Here is a 22,331-nt window from a genome sequence, read left to right on the forward strand (position 1 = left end):
TTAAAAACCCATTTCTGTTCAGCAGTTGAGTGGTCTGTTTTGAATTTCAAAGGCTAGCTGTAGCACTGAGGTTTCTGTGTCATTGCACACAGAAAAGTTGACAAGGAATGGTGCTGTCTTACTCTACTCCTAACCACAACCTGGTAGATAAAGTCTGAAGTCACAAGGCAGCTGAGAGCCCTACGAAGACTATTAAAATGTACTGGCAAAGCTGGAAGGAAGAAATTCAAATGAGGCCAGGTTAGAGGTTTCAAAGGGATGAGTGACCCTGTTTCATGTTATGCCAGACAATGCTAATAGTTTAAACACTAGCTCTGTCAAACAAGAAATAGATGTATTATTGTCTGTGAATTATTAAAATTGACTTCACCTACTCACCTTTAGAATTTTCTGACTGAAAAAAAGAAAGAAATCAAGAAAGAAAAGGTCTCACAAGAGAGGCATGCACTCTTAATCTATTACTAATGTCTTCTTGAATCCTGTTAATATTTTTCATATTGTCTGCTTTGGTGAGCTCAGAGACTATATGTGAGGAATGAGCAAAAAATTCCAGCTGATCCTAGGCATAAAGCTCTTAATGTTTAAGTCTCTCCTGCCCTGCAGATAATTACTGTCTCCTCTTTCACCCATCCAGCTGGGACATCAGACAATTTGGGGAACATCCAAGATGGGCAAGAAGAACCATTTCCTGGTTCATGACAAATACTGTAGATGTTTATGACACAGAGATAATTATTCTCAGGTTTTATTCAGCAACAACAATTCTTCTTCCCCGCCCCACACCCCCCCTCTTCCCCCCCAGTTTTAAAAAAGTTGTTTATATCTACAAGGCTCAATTTCCCCTGCTATTCAACCATACAAGGTCTTCTTGAACACCAGGGAAACATTAAGGATACTAAAAAATAATTAATAATGTAAAAGGTTTTTAAGTTCTGATATGGTCCAAATCACTGCTATGGCTTTTTTCTGGAATACAAATATGAGACAAGAAGATATGGAAGGTGATCCTCAACATCACTCAACAAGCACTCCTCAACATCATCATCATCACAGGGTAGCAATAATAGCAAAGGTCCCACCTCTTCATGCCTCCATCATGAAGTTGTTAATTTACAAATGATGACTCTAAAAGTGATAGAGGGGAAAGGTGAAGGTTTATTTTTTTAAACAACCACTTCCAAACTTCCACCTCCGTTCAACTATTTTCCCTCTTGAGAGAAATTGTAAATGGTGAAGGACAGGGACGGGTCTGAAGAAAAACTCCTTGTTGACATTTTGGAGGAGACAGAAGACCTCTAGGACTAAATTAAAAGAAACTCTGACTCCCCTAGAAAAGTACCTTCCTCCCCTCCAGATCAGGATTTCCTTAGAAAAACTGAAGGGACAATTTTGATTTTTTTAAAGCAGAATATTTTTTGACTTTTTTTCCCCACAGGTGAAGTTAAAACATCCCACAGTTTCTAGGGGAATAAAATTCAGATAACTAAAGAAATAAAAGAAATTGATAGATGTCTACTGTCATTTTTGGACTGTGAAACACCTGAAAAATCATGAAATGAAAGCTTTTGGAGACAAAACCCCACACCCTCCTCCTTCCTAAGAACTTACTGTGCTTTTATGCATTTCTCCTAACCTGGTCCAAATGGCCCTTTCACGCTGCCCTGGACTGTCCCTCAGAGGGACAACTGCACTCACTCTCATATAAAATTGATAAATATATTGCAGGAGGACATGGGATTTGAGAATCACTGGCTTGAAGTACTACCTTTCAAGAAGAAAAATGTTAGGTGCCATGGCATACCCAGGCTGGAGACACCTATTTCCGCAGCAAACCCCTGACTGGAGGACTCCATGCTGAAAAGGCTGATGGCAAGGCCTCTGCTGACCCAAACCCAGGAGAAACTACTTTTGCCAACACTACAACCATCTCATGGCTTCTCAGATGAAACACATGAACACTCTGGGGCTGTCACTTTCCTTTGTACACCCACCCACTCATAAAATAAAATACAAACAGCTGAAGGCAAGCAAGCTCCGGCTAAGGCTGGAGAAATTAGAACTAAGCCTAGCCCTTAATTCCAGATTTTCTGAAGGAAACCTTACCTCTGTCTCATATCTTCTGCATTCAAAAGTAATTTTTATTTTTATATAAATCATGTCATTTACAGTTCTCTGCTGCCATTCTAAAACTGTTGCAAGGGTTGAATTGGCACGGCACACTCAAAAGAAAAGGTTACAACGACATGGGAAACACAGTCAAAATGAGAACAGTATTGTTAACATATTGCTTGACTTTTAAAAACCCATTGTAAAATAAAATAAACAGCATCTGAAAGTGAGACAGATCTTCAGACACGCTCCCACTTTTGAATGTGAACAGTAATCAGGTGTGTAAGTGACCTCAAGCACCTCTGACACTAAGGTCTTCAGAAAAGCCTGATGGGAACAGATTTGTGCTGCGCCGCTCTGCCAGTCTCACTGGACACTCCAAAATGTGGTCTGAGGCACAGTTTGGCTCTTTTGAATGTCTGATCTCACACAGAAAATGGGGAATAGGCTGTAGGTGGTAGAGATTGCTGGCAGGAGGGAAAACCTAGCAGTTGTGACAAATGTGTCTTGGTGCTGCCTGAGCCTTCTGTCATGGCTTTTGCCTGCTCCAGGCTCTCTCCCACCCTCATGACTTCCCTTCAGAGGCTTTGCATTTCCCACCACATCTGCTGGAGTGTTTGTATGGGACAGGCATAGGATAGGCAGTGATAAGAAAACAAGGGATGGTCCAAATGAGGGTGAGACAACAGAGAGAGATAACAAGGGGGAGGAGGAGGCCAAATGGCAGGCCAAGAGAAGGGGGAGGCAAGGGGATAAGAGGTGAGATTAAAAGAGACTTTCTGTGCATGAATAAACATGAATAAGTGAAGAGGTGGCAGTAAGACCCCCCACTGTCGGGAAGGCAGAGAAGAATTACGGGCTGGAGCAGTTGATTAAAACTACAAACTACATGAACTTGGTATAATTCCTTCTTGCCTACCTGCTAAAAGCTACCCTAAAAGAACCTGACTAAAGAAAGTGTCTTGAGCTATTTCAGCATCTCTGCTCCCAGGCACTGTACAATGGAGCAGGCAAACAAGAATAATCAGCTGGCACCTCCTGAGCTCCCACAGTGCTTGGGCTGGCCTTCTCAGTTCCCATTACAGATAAATTGCTGTCCTTCATATTAAGATGCAGCAATGCACATAAGCACACTTAGCTACTCGTATGGAAACTGTCCCTATTAACTATTCATGCCCTTGAAGTGAAGCACTTGCTTGGACGCCTGGCTGAATCAGGTAGGGTCTAATTAAGGAGGTAGACAGCCTTCCATCCTCACTCACCTCTCCCTCAGCCTTAATCCTCCAGTCACCTAAGTTTAATTTAAAAATCTGTTTTCAGGAGTTGAGCAGAGATCTGTCACATCTAAGACTGCCACTAATTGCTATGTGTCAACAGCATTTAGAAAAATGAGCAATGAATCAAAACCACCAACCCTTCTGCCTGGATGACAGCTTTATCTTTACACACCAGCTTTTCAATGGGGTTGCAATCTCTTTACGCACCCAGATCAGAAAATTGTATTGCCCAAAATCAGTCAGAGATTTCTTCATCCAGTCTGAACATTTCCAAAGAAAAACTATTTGTCTCGTAAATGAACATATGGTGTAACACCCAAGGTGCAAAAGCACTCCAACCTAGACCCCAGGTGGTAAGGACACCCTCTTCCTCTGGCCAGTCTTGTCAGATGGTTGTGGCATTAGGGGATGGGAAAGAAGACACAGAGAGTCTCAGGAAGATCAGTGAAGATGCGAAGGTCACAGATGACACATCGCTGGTTTCAAAACCACAGGAATGACAGCAGGGAAAGAGGTGGTGAAGGAAGAAGGGGAACAGAGCCAGCTGTAGAAGTTGCCAGAGAAATGTTTTGTTGAAGGCACAGCAGAGGAGGAGCAGGATGACGCAAAGAGAGCAACTGAGTAAAGCACAGTGGATGAGCAGTGGTGTCCAGAGGGATTCCTTTACTGGATGTGCCGGTCTAATACTGATGTAATGAGCTAATTATGAAGGAAAAAGCCAGAATTTGTGTGGGAGGGCTGGAGGGGCACTTGTTAGGTATCTGCTCCCGCTAGAAAGGAGGTAAGCTAGGGCTCCTGCTATGAGTCTGTTAAGAGGATTAAATAAGACACAGAGCAAGACTGGACATGAGCCTGCTGAAGCTTCTCCGGTTTGGTGACCTATTGAGAGGAAAACTTGATAGCAATAATGATCTTCCTTTCTCCTAAGGAAGAACTAAGATGAACAAAATCAGGATAAGATTAAAAAAAATAGAAAGCTACCTGTGCAAGGATGGTTGCATCCCTGGCAATGACAGCAGAACACAATGCCATCAGGCTCTCCCCCAGCTTTGCTGCCACTTCATGATATCACTCGAGCTGTGCTGTCTGCTCTGCCATACACATGTTTCAGAGGCAGAAACACAGTGGTACTATTTTTTTAAAAACCCTTTTTCACGTGCTTGTTGAGAAATATTTAGAATATGTTAAGTGCCTCTTAGATGCTATAGAGACAAGTTACTACTAATCATTATTTTACTTGGCTGAATTTAACATGTATATTTTCAGAGATACCTCTGAAATGCCTGATATGTAAGGCCTTAACTAAAACAAACTAACAATCTACTGCAGGTTTTATTAGCAGGAGGGACAAATAAAAGGAAAAGGATGGCAAAGCAATGCAGAGATAATGTTGAGATTAAAGTAAGGAAAAATATAAACATTTTGGCTGAGACAGAAGCAAAGTCAGCTTGGAGAAGAATTAAGGACAGCAGAGGCAATAGTTTTCAGATGTTGACATACATTTTCAGAAGGAAAGAAAACAGATAAGAGAAGACTGTCGGTTTTATGACAATTCACAACTTCATTACCTGACTGCTAGAGGAAAATAGACAGGAAAATCATCTGAAGATTATTCTTCCTTGAATGCTCCCATTTCATTTTCATGAGTATTAATAAAGGCCACATATTGACATTGATGAGCAAAAAGATCCTTGAGGAAGGGAAGCACGTGTTTCCTCGTGCAGATATTGGAACAGTTTACAGTCACAGGCAGCTCTGAACTTAAGAGTAGGAAATGAAGCTTGTATGAAAACTAAAGTGGAAGTGTGGGGCATTTAGGGGTTTGTGATCATGGTTTCATTAGACTCTAAATGCTCTTAAGGGCAGGAACACTTAGAGGAGTTCAGAAATGTTTTTGACTTGAAGAAAGCTGACTTTGGGAGAATGTGATATGCCCCAAGGAATTTTTACTGGAATCCTATGAAACATGGGAAACACAGAGCTGAATTTTTAAAAAAACATCTGAAGGAACTGAAATTTAAAGCCATCCTGCTTAATTCTAAGGAGGAAAAAGGGTAACTGAGGCCAAACACAGTTAAGCAAAAATGCAAAATTTAGTATAAGTGACACACATAAGACTTGAGAAATCACATATATATATGTATATATATATATATTTCATTTATATCAGTGCTAGAAAGAATTGGGAGAAAAATGCTTAATTGCTTAAGTCATATAACAAAAGGAAGAAGTTAGCATGCCCTTTTTCCTTTGAAGAAGAATAATAAGAGGCCAGATGACTACTTAAATATTAGCATCACATTGTGACAGTTTCCGGGCTTGCTTAAAAGAAGGAAATTTGCATTGATGATGTATGTACATCCTCAGAGTTACAGCCATGCCAGCCCATAACAAATCTGATGCATGGATACAACCTGCAGTTCCTATGCTAGGCAAGCTGTAGGACAACTGCAGAAACAGGTGGGAGGAAAGGGGAGGAATTGCCCATAACACATGCAGAACATTAGATTCGGAGAAAAAACAACATTTACATATGGTTGGAAGGCTTCTTTTATTTTCCCCTTTCAAAAAGTGACGTAAACTCCTAACTGAGAGATATATACATCTAAGTTCTGTGATGACACAACAGACCAGTGAGACCTGGAGTTAATCTTCATTGTTGCAGGAAAAGGCAATGAAATGAAGCAAGCTCCTATAAAACTGTTAGCTTAATATCTGCCATGCAAAAATAATAGAAGCACTTTTACTCAAACACCTTAATGTGCAAAATTTAATTAGAAGCAATTGTGCAATTCTTGGGGGGAAATTCATGCATACAAATTAAAAGTAATTGTCCTGCTGAAAGATTAGAAAATTAAAGACAGACCCTAACTCTGTAAAAGTTACCCAACTTCAAGGGTTGAGAGACCTGGTGCCTACAACATTATGTGCTGCAGGACTGCTTGTTTCCAACTCACTGAGGCAGCTCATTGAACTTCAGTTTTGACTTTTGAAAGAAATTTAAAATTATTTTAACATTATTTTTGTGAATGCCAAATAGGTTATTTAAATCCAAGTATAAACTAAGTTGCCTACCTGCAACGTGAACATTCTGATTGTAAGTAGAAAAGACTAGTGAGGTAATTTCTGAAGTACCTACATTTCACTGGTGAGTAAATCTTAGTGGAAACTGATCTTTGCACACCTAGAGCAGAAGATGAATGTAAAGCATGACTTTTCTAGCCATGTGCTTTAAAAGCTTGTAAAAAAAGCTTTATTGTAAAATAAGTGAAAGCACCTTTCATAGTATATCGTCCAGTATAGAAAGCAAACCTGCCATGAAGCTCCTGTGAAAATTGTTCATTTTAAGAAAAGCAGAAGCAAAAATTTTTCCCCAATCCTTACAGCAGGTTAGCCTCCAAAAACATTTTTAAAAGGGTCAGAAAATATACTGACAGGAATTTGACAAAAACTGAAAGAAATGGTACTGATAGGTTTGCATTTGGCAAGACATGAGGAAGGAAGGAGAGAGACAGGCATTAGAAGCATTAGCAGGAACAATTCCCAAGGCCAGTAAATATCAAGGGGCCCCACAGCAGTCAAAAGAAGAGTGAAAAGATTTAGAGCCAAGGCATTCAAAGGGTCTACTTAGTTTGACCAGAAGACTGTCTCACATTTCAAGGTTTCTTCTTCAGTACAGCTAAGCTTTTCAATGGGAGGCCTTGACCCCAGGGATCACTAACTGAAGAAAACAAATGTGTTTTCAAATAAATGTATTGGCACTGTCAGAACTGACAGTACACAAGATTAAATTATGTTTATTTTCAATTTCCAGAATACCATGTTAAATTTTAGAAAGACAGACAAAAATGTTTCTAAATAAGACATGAGAATCTGAGCATCAGATTTTCTGTGTCAGCTGTGATTCAACAGCAGAATTCCTGTTAAATGATCTGGCTAAGATCCCTCCCAAAATGTCAACCTCAGGCTTTCTTGCTTTCAGCAGTATGGTACAAGTGGCAGGAGGGGACAGGTGCCATGAGTCCATTTTAGTTATTTCATTGCTTTTCCTTGCTTTCTTGTGACAGATTGGTTTTCGGTCTAGTATATTGAATTGCACAGATGTGATTCCCTGAATGAAACAAACAGTAGTTTGCCTGCCTTCGACAAGGAATGGAAAACAAATTAGAATTTAGAAAGAAGGAGGAAGTGATTCTGGGTATCCATTCTGAGATGATCGAAAAAGGAAACTGATTGCAAAAAAAGGATATCACATCTCTTCATAGAGGAGTTGCCTCACAGTTCCTCTGCATGCTCCTTAAGACAAAGGTACTTCATTTTGTGCTTCTACCTTGATCATGGTTGAGCAGCTTCACAGCCTTCCTGGGTTCCACAGGAACCAAGTCAGGACTGTATTAAAAGCAAGGCAGGATGGGGGTACTGGAATACAGAGATGGATAAGGTGGTCTATGACAAACCAGATAATTTCAGATAAGCATCAGACTTCTAATGTGTTTATTTCAAGGCCACATTCCACTCTGTAGTTGAATACCTCCCCATTCTTGTGTATGGACCCACTAGAAATTACAAGTATTCCTGAGGGATGTGCGCTTATGCACTGTCCCAAAACAGTATGTATAATGAACTGAATTTAAAATCCAGAGACCGTGTTCCCAAAAGGAGACCAAAAGGGACAGAGAGGAAGAAGACCATGGGCAGCACTATTTCAGCAGAATATGTCTGAGCACATGAATAGTGTAAAACTACAGCAAGGACTTCCAAAGAGCTACACACTAGCTATGAATTTTGAGGAGTGAATACGTACTTGTTAGTAAGAGGTATGACAAAGCAGGAAAGTGGGTCTCACAAAGCACAGACTTGTTGGGTCAAGTGTCCTTTTCCTGTTTGGCAAGTCCTTTTGTCTCTGTCCTCCTTATCACCCTGACACCTTACCACAGCACAGAATGACAGACAGCTCTTAATGACTTCCTAGCATTTGATTCCAATGCACAGGTCCAGCCTTTTTAACGTAACATGAAAGTCCCTATTCCCCTCGGAATTTCAGTTTTAGAACCCATGCCCACTTCCACACATGCAGCCCCCCACTCCCACCCTGCAATCTGTGTCAACAACACAAAGGTGCTCTTGTCACCCCCTTGCTTGAATCAGACATCTCTTCTGAATGGACACACTGACAGATGATGCTGTGTCAGCAGCCAGTGGGGCTCCTATCACTTTCCTCAGGAGAGGAGGAATCCTCTCCTGGGTACACCCACTCCCACGTAGCACAACTGGGGCTACTGTTCCCTGTGTCCAGAAACCAGGCTTCATCCTGCACCATCTCAGTGCATTGCCACCATCCTGCCTGACCTGGAAATACTGTTGGTTTTTTCCCTCTCCTAGAATTCGCATTAGGTGATTGGAGCACAATAGTGATTTGGTCCTGCCAGCAGCACGTGCTCGTTTAGCACCCCTGGTAGATTTCACTGAGGCATTCCTGGGAGTAAAGATGTGTTCTGCAAATGAGCATTTGCTGAGTGGGACCCTGCAAAGCACACAAGCACATCTAAACCAGCACTTTGCAGCACCCACAGTTACAGAGATGTAAGCTGGACAGGGGATACTCAGTGGCTGGAGATGAAATACTACCGTGAAACACAGAAGGTGGTACTTTATAATCAAGCCCATCAGTGCCCACCTTCTGCTTTCCCTACTTGCAGCTGGAGAAGAGATGACCGTATTCCCATTCACAACGAGCTGTTTTATGCTTTGTTTTGTTTCCCATATGATGTTTTAGCCCCCCCAGCACCACCTCTCCCACTCAGGGAGGGTGACCAAAGTGGAGCAGTGTCTCCGTGAGAGGGCCACCCGCTCCTCCCGCCTGCTGCTTGTTTCTTCCCAGGTAGCTGGCTGTGAGGGGCCAACAAGCAGGCTAATTTAGAGGTCTAAAAGCTGGCAGCGGGAGTGCAATTAAGCCGTTTTCACAGACTGCTGGCCAAATGCAGCAATTTATTGGCTGAGTGATTGGATTATTCATTTGCAAAGCTAAGAGAGGGCATTTTCTTACCACTTCAGTTGGCCTGTAGTACTTGTGATTGACTGTCACATGAATCTTGCCAGTCTCTTTGCATCGTCCCACTTCATTTTCATTCTTCCCTTCCCACCTGTAAAGAAGATAAACATTTAATCAACCCATAATTACTTTAGTGCTCTGATCTTACCAACATTTGGCCTGCTTTCATTTACTTGAGGCCGGTGTCAATTCTCCCTGCAGGACAGTATAAACTCATTAGCTAAAGGAACAAAGGGAGAGTTTAGACTTGAATGGAGTAACAATGGCTTTTGAAGTCTCTTTGTTTTGGTTTTTGATTCAGTGGAAGGTCTAAAATACAGGACTTCCAAATTAAACACACAATGCTAAGGGAAAATAAAATGCCCTGATTTCAGAATGTCTCATGTATCTGCAAATAAATATGACAGTGAGGATTTTCATTTGTGGATTGGTTCAAAGCTGTTTTCTTAAAATATTTTTAATTCTTGTATTTTGGCCAATACTTTCAGGAACTCTTTAATCTGTTAATTTTATAAACGTGAAGGTCTGTTCGAATAGCATTAAGCTGCATAATTTAATTTGTGCTTAACTAGAAAAAAACAAAACAAAACCAGTTCTTTGGGTTTTCGCTTTTGGGTACCTTGACATGGCACTCCACATACATGTAAACTCTACTTACTACCTGCGAGCTGAAAGCCAGCTCCCTTCATCCAAATCAGTTTCATATGTGTTGAACAGCCTGCAATTTGCTGTAATTTATGTGATCTGGTTGCATTGTGAACTATTTACCTAGAGACTGTCCTGGTTTCAGGAGCAGCAGAAGAGGAATGGTTTGGTGGGTGATCAGCTCTGCCTTTGAGGAGGTCAGGCTGAAGCTTGGAGGCCTGGGCAATGCTCCCACTCAAAAGAAATGTTTCAGATGACACATGTAGGAACGTACATCAATGCATCAAACTTCATCCATTGAATATACAAAATCCAGAGTTATGATTGAAATTCTATCCTCTCTTTGTTTTTGCTTTTAAGTATATACCATGGGGCTCTGAACCAGCTTGGCTTAAAAATGTGATGATGAAATCCACTCGCTTTTTTTTTTTTATGTTTAAGTAAAATCTATATAAATTAACTCAGCACTGTGATTTATACTCTTTAGCCTCAGTCATCAGCAAGGAAAGAAAAGCATCCCTTGCCTCCCACTTACTAATTTTTCTGCCAGCTCTTGGGATTTTGTCACCGATATGATTTTTCCTTGCTCCCCTGCTCCCTCAAGCTCTAGAAGAATTTGATTCTTTGACAATCTCGCCTTCATTTTCAAGTTTCTAGCCCTGAGGGCTAAGGAGAAAAGTCTGAAAATGTGACCTTTGTGTACCCATGCAGGTTTAAACATTGAAAGGCAGAAGGAAATACCAAATATGCATTATTGCAAGTTTTTAAATCTCACAAATTTTTAAGCACAACTCATGATTTTTCAAGGACTAGCAAAGACTGTAGGATGCTTGATACTGGGAACATTTCACATGGAAATAATTTCCTACAGATAATAGTGACAGTGAAGTCAGCTGTTAATGGGCATGCCATGATGCTAAAGATGATTTATAATTTAAATTTTCTTTCTTTCTTTTTTTGCAATTGCTCTGTTGTGAGCTTGAACAGCAAAGTTTTCATTCAGAAGCCAAAACTAACATTAGTCCCTCCCTTTAAAGGGCAGAGGGTAAAAATGTGCAGGACTCAAATGAGCTTAATAGAAAACTAACCGTCACCAGTAAAACAACAGGAAGGGCTTAGATCAGGAGACGTCAGTTGTTGTTGGAGGTCACTGAGCAGAGAACCCCATTTAACACCCAACAGGCTCCAGAAGGCTCAGCCGAGCCAGTAAAGACTCACTTAATGTCGCTATCAAAGTTATATAACAATAGAAATAGCTTAAGAAGAAATCTCCACCCATTTTGTTCAGCCCAGTAATGTGAAAAGTTCACAAGGAGGGGAAAATAAAAAAAAAAAGTACTTCTCATTGTGAACAAAGTAACATTTGATAGCTGCACTTCTAATTACTCCAGGCACCTCCAAGCTCACAGCTGGGATCATCATACCGCTGAGAAAAGGGACTGTGCGGGGGGCCAGCCTGACACCAGGACCAAGACATCCATTTTGCCAAACAACTCCCCCTCCCCTCTCCCTCAAACCACAAGGCAAGAGAAAAAAATCCACCAAAACCATAGTCAAATTGCAGTCAGAATTGTTAACTGGAAAATGCCATGACAAATTATCCTGAAGCACAAGCATGGTGGAAGGGGCACGGGGAACCCTCATGTTGTGCTGTGGTTTCAGCCAGCTCCAGCCACTAAGACTACCCAGCTTCCTGCTCCTCAGGGCAGATGCCCACCTAGGCAAGAAAACAGCCTTGTGTAATTTGGGGGAGACACAAAGGACCCCTGGCTGAAGAAAGTCTAGCTCATCAGGACTGGGCTAAATTTACAGAGGACGGGGAGTGGATGTCCCCAAGCCCAGAAGGTGTCAAAGCCCAGAGCTCCCACGCAGGTACCTGCTGGCCTAGTGCAGGCTGCGCACAAAACGCTGCTCCTCGAGCCTGCAGACAACGAGCCTTGGCAGCAAGGCCACTGCCTGCCCCACATTGTGCAGCTTCACCCTCCTACTGAAGCAAAGGATGTGTATGCTGTCACAGCTGATGGCATCAGCCGTGTTCTGCACCTGGAGAATGGGTGACACCACGGAACTGCTCCGGACAGAGCAGATTTGATGCCCTTTGCATCTACACTTCCATGTCGAGAGCCTCACTGCTGGAGATGGGGGCTTTGGAATTGCTCAGGATGACAGTCAGTTGTCAGCTCTGGTGGATTCCATTGCTATCAATGACCTCACAATTTTCCATAAAACTAAGATTCAAATGCATGAGCAAGTTTACTTGCTTGTAAAGTTCTTCAGATCAGAAGCTTTTAAACTCTGGATTTACAGCAGGATGGACTGCATTTAATTTAAGGCTTATTTTGTATCTGGAGATCACTATTGTTACAGTACTTATTATCAGTGTTGATGAACGCTCCTTTGGCTTTTTTATCTTTGGAGGTTCCAATTATTTTTCATTTCCTATAACTATTCAGTAAGAGAGCAAGCTTTAAGCAATGAAAACTTCCACAGGTATAGAGGATTTAATGAGGATGACAAGCTGGGCTACCCACCTGGTAGGGCATGAGTTGGGCAGGGAAGGAAACAGGGGAGCCAGGATAATTGAGGAAGGGTGGGAATAGCACTGCCATGGACCAAATGGTCTGGCTGTAATTGAGGAGCAAACAAGTCAAAGTACATTTATTTTTGAGGTGGTTAAGAAATCAAATAAATATGAAATTTTTCACAGAAGCACAGATAAACTGAACAAGTATATGCATTTCACCTCCTTGCTTGATCTTTACATAGAAACACAACCCATAAACATTTAAAAAAACCAATTCAAAACCACTAGAAGCTACAGCTGCTCAGCTTCTTTATCAAAAATAAAACTATCAAGTACACCTTTATAATGAAATAAAAGCAAATAGAAAATATTTTCACATTTGAAAAATGAACAATAAATTAAATAAAAATAAAATTGTACGAAGATTTTGCTTTTCCTCCACAGGTAATATGATATAGAGCTTGTGTAGATTTCTCAGATCTGTGGCCTGATTTCTGCTACACACAAAATTAAGCCAAAGCACTTCATTCTGTCCTGGCACTTTATAAACAGCAAAACTGACACCATGTAACAGACCTTCAATATCTTTTGCAACTAATATTTTGTAGGGAAACTTTAAATACGACTCTTCATATGTTCCTTTGCCACCAACTCAACCACAAGCTTGCCAGCAGCTCTAATACATCAAAGCAATCATAGATACAGGGATTGCTTACCCATGACCTTGTGCTTAAATCAAAAACATGCTACCATAAAGGAATGTAATAATTTTTTTTCAAAAGCTCTGATGAATCAGGTTTACAGTGGGTTTTTTTTTGTCACTACTCAAATAGTCGAAGCATTGTAAAGCTCAGATTTAAAAAAATTAATTGTGACTCCATATTACAAGACAATAAAAAGTATACTTGCTAGTCTCCCTATTTTTTATTTTTTTTCCTTCTTCTTTGCAGTTCTTTGGAAAGCTTTGAAGATCTATCCCTTTGCTCCAATTTGTGAAAGTTGGTGTTGGGAAGAAAATGTTTTCTCAAAGAATACTAATGCTCCTATGAAAATCAAAGCATTATGGAAAGAAAAGTTTCAGTTTCGGGGAAGTTCCATTAGTATCACCTGATACATAATTATATTAATAATACCTAAAAGAGAGGCTTTTACATTTTCAGAATGGATTTTTTTTTCTTTCAGAGTGGCTTAACAAATTCTACATAATTTATTCTTTCTTTAAGTGGAGGTTAGGAAAAAACAAAAGAAGTCCAGCTGGCCTGAAATCAGGTATTTTTCCAAATTGCAATTGTGAAAAATATTTTAATTTAATTTCAGGGGTTCAAAATATGGAATTTCCCATGAAACACCATATTTCATTCTAACCCAGTTGTTCTATAGGAGAAACTCTCATACCTCTTATGTATGCAATCAGATAATTAGATTATTATAGTCTTCAAGCCTTAATTTCAATTCTGAAACAGTTATTGGGTCTGCCTGCAGATAAAACCTTGTATCAATAAGAAAGTAATGAAAGCCGGCTCAGCTGAAAGAATTAATTCTCCAGTTGAGGTGGGTTAAATGCCTCTAAAATATATACTCTATTTTGAGAATGGTGATTTTTGAGAATGGTGATAAAACTGATGGAGTCCTAAGTGAGGATCGCTTGTGTGGGTTCACCCAGGCCACTGACATGGCTGGGTTCCTTTCAACTACCTCTCTTCAAAATGCCTCCAGTTGCTGTACGAGATTCTGTTCCCTTCCTCTTCATCTTCTCATTTTCTTTTCTCATTTAAATACAACACATATCTCTGGCCAGCCAGCAAATTTTGGTGGGCAAAAGCCAGATCTGGAAATAGCAGCTGTTTAGCTGATGACTGCTGATGTCTCCTCCTCCATGTCCCCACATGCTTTCCATTCCTACAGCAATCCTTCAAATCTCATGTGTTTCTGTAACTCAGCCTTCCATTTTAAGATAGAAAGAAAAAAACAAACAAACAAAAAAACCCCAACAAACAAACCAGAAAAACTCTTCTCCCTCGGTTCAATCTCAGTTCAACCTTCCCTGTCACTGAAGAGGCCACAGTAATTCACCTCAGAAGACCTTATAGATTATCTGCAAACTTCTCTGGTTTAGGCTGATCTTTTATAAGACCAGCTAGCATGTTAGTTAAGATAAAATTTGTATGTAGAACCAAATGACTAAAGTAAAATATTCATTTTTTCTGAATTACTTCTAATCCTGGAAGCAATGAATATTTCTGTAACAAATGTGCATGCATTTTTATATTAATAAAAGCCACAATAAATCTTTCTGCAGCTTGAACAGGTTTTTTTCTTTTTTTTTTTTTTTTTTTTTTTTTTTTTTTTAGTTTCCACATTTGCAGACAGCATTCTTTGTAGCAGTCTGCAAAGAACTCTGAGTGCTGTAGTGGTTTCAGGCTATCTTTGCAATCCTGTTCTAATTTAATAAGATTAATGGCAGAAAATTAGTCAAGACAAGCGTTTGCCTGTTTCGTTTACCCTGCTGTAGTTCAAATTATAGGCGGGAAGTGTTTCCCCCAAGTACTACTTAATTAGTAATAAGTAGAAGGGAAAGTAAAAGAAAAAAATGTAATCCTTACAGGGGAAAAATATTTGTAGCTCTGAGGCTTTCCTGTTAGTACAAAGGACTGAATTTGAATGATTCAGAGGACTATATAAATATAATTTGAAATTTGTCCCTTGAAAAAGAAATGTAAGAGGAAAAAAGCCACACAAGGTAGATAAATTCCTATGAACACTTTATAGTCCATTTCAGAGAGAGAATCAGTCTTATTGCAGCTGTACATTTCATTAGTTACAAAAATGTAGTAAAATTTCTCTCTCTCTTATTTTGGCTAGAAGACATAGTCCTGACATGTGCTAATGACTGGTTAGGACAAAATATTATGTTATGTTCTTGGAAAGACTTTTTAGGCTGTCCTGGATTTTCAGCTGTACAAGTTAATGTGAATTGTGAGGAAGACAAAAAAACCTAAAAAAATAAAATTAATATTTTCAGTTGGTTGATGAGGCAGCCAGGATTGCTCTTCTTCCTGTTCTCTACTGCAGTATCATGATGTGACAGCTAAGATTTTACATTTGCAACTTTTTCTGACAAAGCCCAAAGTGGGGATGGTTAAGAGCCCCTGCACATGTGCCCAGTGTTCTCAGATGTGGTATGAGCTCTGCCAACTTCTGTTTGCCATGACATCTATCCTAGACATTTACGCCACCATTTCACGAATTTTGAAAGGCAGATTGTACAGCAGTACCGGGAAGCTGTGCCATCCCTTTTAGCAGTGGAAAAGGCTGGAAATCTCCCAGATAAGTTTTTGAGGTTGAAAAATTTCATAATACCTGCAATCCTGTAAAAACCCCCCAGAAACATCAGATAACTCAACCAAACTTTGAGGAACAGTAATAGGAAGAAAGCAGCCATCCTTGTGGGAACTTGTTTAGCAACTGCACTCTGGTGCACCAGTTCTGAGGTGCCTCATAAACTGTAAACTAACAGATCAACGGGACTCACCAGTGGGGTCTCACAATGCTAAAAGGGAGGATTTTTCTGCCAGGCTACTCCTTGAAGAAGATATATTCAGACTGGAGGAGGTGGGAGTAGAAAGTCATTGGGGCTTTCAAGGAAAGCCAGAGGTTACCAGACGGCTGGCTAAGGAGAGTGTGTGTGTGCTGCAAATGCATGGGTCAGGCTGACACCTGGAAAAATTGTGGAGGTTCTTAACAAAACTTCCCAAATCCTGAGAAATATTTTACAGCTAGTGCAATTTGAAAGATGAGCAATGGCTACAGGATGAGTAGTGGGTATGCTGTAATGTTATTCTCACCTTGGGAGCAGGGGGAAAGAATGGTTGGCTTATCTGAACAGCCTGCATGCAAAATGTTCAGAGTTACGCCATTGTCAAAATGATCAGCAACAAAATTATCATTAGCACTTAAAATGTCAACTCAGTCCCCATATGTATAGTTATTTATATATCACTTGTAAATGGCTTAAGGAATTAAAAATTTATTCACAGGAAAGAAAAATTTCAGAAGAACCAGGGGGACTAGAAACCCAAGCCACCATTTCTAAAGCAATTTATGTTCCTAAAAATCCATGTCACTAGGTGTCATGTGAGTTCTTATACAATTTTTAAAAATTACTTTTATTGATTTGTAATTAAAAAAGGCAACTATGCCTTTGTACACACAAAGTACCTGCTCTACCTTATCGTTTGGAGTTATACCGTGAAGTTTTTCTGAGAGAGCAACTTGTGACTGATTGATTCAATCCAAATACTGACTGCATAAAGCATCAAGATAAATGATACACAGTCCACCATATGGAGCCATATGTCAGCACACATTAAACTAACAGGACACAAAATTATGAGCATTAGGAGCAACTAAATTTAAAGTAATCCTTTAATATCCCTTCTATAACAAGCTATTCATAAAAGTACTTTCACTTTTATTTCTGGACTTGTTATTTCCTTCAGGTTTTCTTGAGGGCTTAATTTGCTTTCTGAAAAATGCACCCTGATTTGTCACTCTTGGGAAATGCTGAGACTTCTTAGACCAACACCAAAGCAGGGAGTTCAGTTTTAAACTGATGGATAAATTTAGTGACATCAAAAGAGACTATGATGTGGGGAACATCTGCAAATAAAGACATCCAGCTAGGTACTGACCTTTACATATCAGTCTCTAATTGTTAGTAATCAAAATTTAAAAAATGACAAAGTTTTTCACCAACACTGCCTCATCAAAGCAACCATTGCTGCTTTGGCAAACAATATTAGACAGGGACAAAGTAGTTCTCAAAATCATCAGAATTTTTACTTATACGGAGCAATTTAATCTACAGCATTTTCCTATCCATTCTTACTAGGGAGAATTAGCTGATAAACACAAGAAATGAAAGTACAAAAAGAGGAGAAAAATTAAGAAAGACAAAGAAATTGCTAGAGCTCCTACTATCTCCCCTTAAGCCTCTCAAACCTCACTACTGTTACGGTATATGGGACAATGTGTTATCACAGGGACATCTTGTAATAAAGAAATGCTAAAAATATGGAGAGAAACTTATTCCCCGAACTGAGTTTTTGGGTTAGAAATACTATTTATACGGTCTCTCTCTCCCTCATCAGAATTTTTTTCTGGAAGTTGATGCCAAAAATTGAAACCAGACTAAAAACTCATTGAGGAGAAAATGTTATTAGCTCCCCAGCCACCCACTGGCTGTTCAAATAATATTGTATATATCTGTGCACTTCTGCATATTTATTGAATTTGTCAAGTTTTTGTTCCCAAGTAAAACTTATTGGCCCTGTCAAAAGTTCACCAGCTGCACAAGTGACTTTGATGGCCTGAGGAACAGCCCTGGCGCTAGCGTCATGGAAGAGCCTGTGGCTTTCCTCTCCCTTTTCCAGCTGAGATTGGTATGTTGATGCATGGGGCCCAGAGAAGATACAGAAGGAGGGAAATTGAAAAAATAATAAACAATAAAAATATAAATTACAGAAAGCGCTCACCAAGCCATCCTGATTTTATTATATGGCCTTGAGAAGGAATTTTGTATTTTCAATCAAACTATGTGGAATATGCCTTGTAAACATTCTGCACCCACTGCTCAACATTTCTATGGCTTAGTAGGAGGAGAGCTAATAGGAATGTAGGGGGCTTTGATACATAAGCCTTGTAGTGTGGCTGATGGTCTGTCACCTGGAAAGAACAGGGTTGGTAGGTGTCACCTCCAGACCGCAGAGGATGGGAGCAGGACCACAGGGATCTGGGGCACAAAATATTGGACAGAAAAGCCCCTCTTGCAGGAAGGTGATATCAGCACCTTGATACTAACATCTTTGAAGGTGTTTCTCTGCCCCAAGACAGGGAGTAAACAGGAGAACAGAGAATGAAGATTTTGATTAGAAAATTAAGACTAACCCATCTACATTTTTAACTTATGGTCTAGAGGGCAACGGTAAATGTATCTGCTGTGGCAGTCATTCATGCCTGGAAGGTCTCACATGCTACATGTAGAAAGTGAAGGGAGGAAAAAAAGAAGAATGTAGACAAACAATACTCTGTTTTGTGACATCAAATGCAAGAGGCTAGAAATGTTCAACCCATGGCTGCTCTCTCATCCTCATACTTACACAATGGTTTTCCCAATGTGCTTAAATGACTTCTCCACAAATTCACGGACACTGTGGACCTCCCCAGTGGCTATGACAAAGTCCTCAGGCTCATCTGTTTGCAACATCAACCACATGGCCTGCAGAAAGATAAACAAAGTCAGATTCAGTGCACATGTAAGTGGCCTCTTTGGTACCTGATATTGTATTACAGCATTTTTTGATTTGGAAATAACTACGCGTACACACACATACCCCAAGCCGGAGAAATTAGCACTTTCTTTACACAGTGGCTATTAACCAGTTCAGTGCAACTCTGAAAAGAGTTCAATTATTTCTTATTACAGAAAACAATGCTGTATTTGATTTTCAATTTGTTTCACAGCAGGAGTTTCTGCAGGGGAGACTTTAATATGTTTACTTTTGAACACTGAGACTTGGTTTAGTGCTCAAGAGCATGGATTCACTTGTTTAAAGCACTGCATGAATTGACATCGATATGGGGAAAAGAGCAAAATTTTGTCATGTTTCAGTCCAGAGTGCTGTTGCCTGTCTGCTACAGAATGATGTCAAACATACTGAAGCATGAAAATGTGGATCCTTTTGGCTGTTTCTTCTGTCACAATTGTTTTGCCTGAGATTTTAATTAAGAGTAAGTATTTAAAAAGGTATTTAACCAAGTTAATCCAGTTTCCCTGCTGAATATGTGCTGAATGTTATATATTAAAGCACTGTAGAAGAAACTTTTTCTTTTGACACAGGAGTAGAGAAAACACTGGTGGAAAAGCGAGACAACCATTAACATCACTTTCAGAGGACTGTCCATGCAGCAAGAGTTTCGCAGTATCTTTTGAAGCAAAACTTCATCAGATTGTCAACATATTTGCATTTCATAGCAGCAGCTTTTAATTCCCACAGCAATGTCTTTCGCAGAGTCCTCTCCCACAAACAAGTAATGATGGGTGGGCGCCATCTCAGAGGGTTGGCCAGATAAGTCAGCATGAAAGCCGGAAAGCAGATGGAAAAGAGGTACTCCAAGACATGTCTGAGATATCACTGCAGGTATGTTTCAATTTTCTGACGTGCAAGGCACTGCTCTAGTGACTGGACTGTTTGACTGCATAGGAGCTGTAGGTGGACAGAATAATTATTACTTTAGATCAATCAAGTTGATGCAAACGCTTCATTTCCTTTGGAGAGGAAAAGGGAATACCTGTATGGCATGATCCTCATTTAATAAATAACCAGAAAAGGGAAACAAAATAGTTCAACTCTCTCTCCATATGGTAAAAAGTACTGTCATCCTCTCACATTGTACTCCACGATGCTATTTGCATTGACCTCTTCACATCAGCTTTAAAGAAAACAACTTTAGTAGGTCCCTTGATGGTAGTGGGTATTCTGCAAATCAGATTAATAAAAGCTTTGGGATAGCTCAGTTTCTCTTGGTAAATACCACCTGAAATATTCAATTTTTCCTCTCTATTTTCAATAAATCAGTGTCCTGCATAGAAAGGCAATACATTCCACTTAAATGGTTCTATTTGCGTGCCATTTTTCTTTATTATTTTATGCATCTTCCAAAGTTTTGACAAAATTTTATTAACATGTTCTTTTTGAACCTTTTTACTTCTTGAATGTGCATGGAGGGCTGGGTTTTGGGCAACTGCAGTGTAAGTCCTTGACATAAATAATGAATTGTGCTTTAGGGAGATGACCTGCTGGGCAGGACAATGGCAGCAACTTTATTTTTCCTTTCCAGGATTGAACATCCTAGCCAATGACGCAGAAATACCCAACTGCCTGATGAAACTCATCTTGTGGGGAGGAGATGTCTTAACTCATATCTCTCATATGAGCTTTTTTGGAACACTGGGGTTTCCCTGCTGATTTGAGAGGTCACCGTTAATCACCAACTCCTGTTTCTTCATGACTGGACAAGCTTGCGAGACCCACAGTAGTAGCAGCTGCATAGAAAGGTAACAGGAATATCTAAAATAAGCGGTTGATATTTTTCATTCTCCCAGCCTAGTCCCCGATTTCACAGACCTTCAGGTTTCCTTAAGCAGCCCAGCTGAAAACAACATGCTTCCTCATATGAGAGGCCGCTATTTGAGCAAATAAGGATTTCCAACATTAGACAATAAGTCAATCAGTGGATGTTTGCTGTACATAATGAACTCCTTTTCTTGCCTTGACACTGTAGTGTCAGTTACACTGGAGACAGATGCAACGACAAAACCTCATTTATTGGTAAAAATCACTCCTTTCCCAGAAATGCTACATTGGTTGACCGAATACAAAATATTAGCATAAGCATGTGCTAGTTGACCTTTGGTAAAGTAATATTAATATGTCTAAGCAGAAGCAGGATCAGACTTCCACCAATTTTTTGCCACCCTCCACTTTTAAACACCTCAGTATTGTAATTCCTTTGACATAGATTTAGTGTAGGCACTTATGCCAAGACATTCAACAATCCAGTGAGTATTTAGAATATTTACACATTACTTTTTGTATTAATATGAAATAGAGTTGAAAGTTTCAATTTACTTTATACCTACATTGAAGGAGACAGCTGCAAAACACTAACAAAAACCCAGCCTTTGACAGTGGGCCCAAAGAGCATTTGGATGTATCAACTCTTGTCTACCATTTCAAAAAGCAAGCAATCACTGCCTTAGCAATGAGACTTAAAATGCAATAAATTTCAACAGGATCAACTTAGAAATGATCAAGCAATGCAGATAGAGTTGCTAAGAGCAATTTTTGCTTCAAACCCTACCAGGAAAGAATGTTTAGATTAATGGTTACTTGAGAATCTATCACAGTGGGTTCTTTTATTTTTTCTGGCATTCAGAATTATTGGCACTTACAGTTACCTCAATCCAATCAGGTATGAAAAAAATTAACATGCTAAAAATTACAAAGTAAGTGATAGCTCTGTTTTGCTTTGAGGAAGGAGACCAAATGCTTTGAATGGGTCTGCATGAACAGTGTGTAACAAAATGCTGAGGTGAGCCATAAGAGAGAAAAAACTTTGAATGAGTTCCATAGTCAAAACTACATTTCCTCAAGTACAGCCCATGACAACCAATAAGACATCCATGTACAGGCAGTAGCTATATCCTTTCCCTACACCAAGCGCCAGGAATGTGATTCTCCTCACATCAGACTAATAAAGGTCCTTGACCTATGAATTTCTAGGCATTTCCTTTAAGGATTCATATTGTACCAGACTCCAGGCTGAGAACAAGAGGAAAAGGGGTGATACAGCTCCAGGTTTATTTGTCATTACTGAATGGCTTACTGGTTTTAACAGAGGGGAAAAGCTTTGTTTAAATTTCCACTGAAAGTAATTAATGGTTATTGACTGGCAAATGAAGAACAGGTGACACTCTGAATTAGAAGATAAATGATCTCATGTTCTAGCGTGATAATGGGTTAGTAATTGCTACAAAGCCTCAGACTAGTGCGTCCCATCATAATGCTAGATCATGTCCAGAACACAAAGGCCCCTGTGTGAGAGGTATTCAGCCGTTCACCTCCTGATCCAGCTGCAGAGTGATTTGCTCCATTTATTCTCT

The 22,331-nt window shown here is 39.9% G+C and overlaps 1 protein-coding gene across 1 annotated transcript in view; it reads right to left on the minus strand.

The window, feature by feature from the left end:
* GMDS (GDP-mannose 4,6-dehydratase) overlaps positions 1 to 22,331 on the minus strand; it is a 411,036-nt gene that overhangs the window by 64,579 nt on the left and 324,126 nt on the right. Inside the window, exons 8-9 of the mRNA XM_082297233.1 lie at positions 18,766 to 18,884; positions 9,433 to 9,529 (exon numbers count right to left, since the gene is read on the minus strand). Of these exons, the coding sequence (XP_082153359.1) occupies positions 9,433 to 9,529; positions 18,766 to 18,884 (216 nt within the window). The remainder of the gene's footprint in view (positions 1 to 9,432; positions 9,530 to 18,765; positions 18,885 to 22,331) is intronic.

The sequence above is a fragment of the Coloeus monedula genome (assembly GCF_965178545.1).
Source record: "Coloeus monedula genome assembly, chromosome: 1".
Lineage (NCBI taxonomy): Eukaryota > Metazoa > Chordata > Aves > Passeriformes > Corvidae > Coloeus > Coloeus monedula.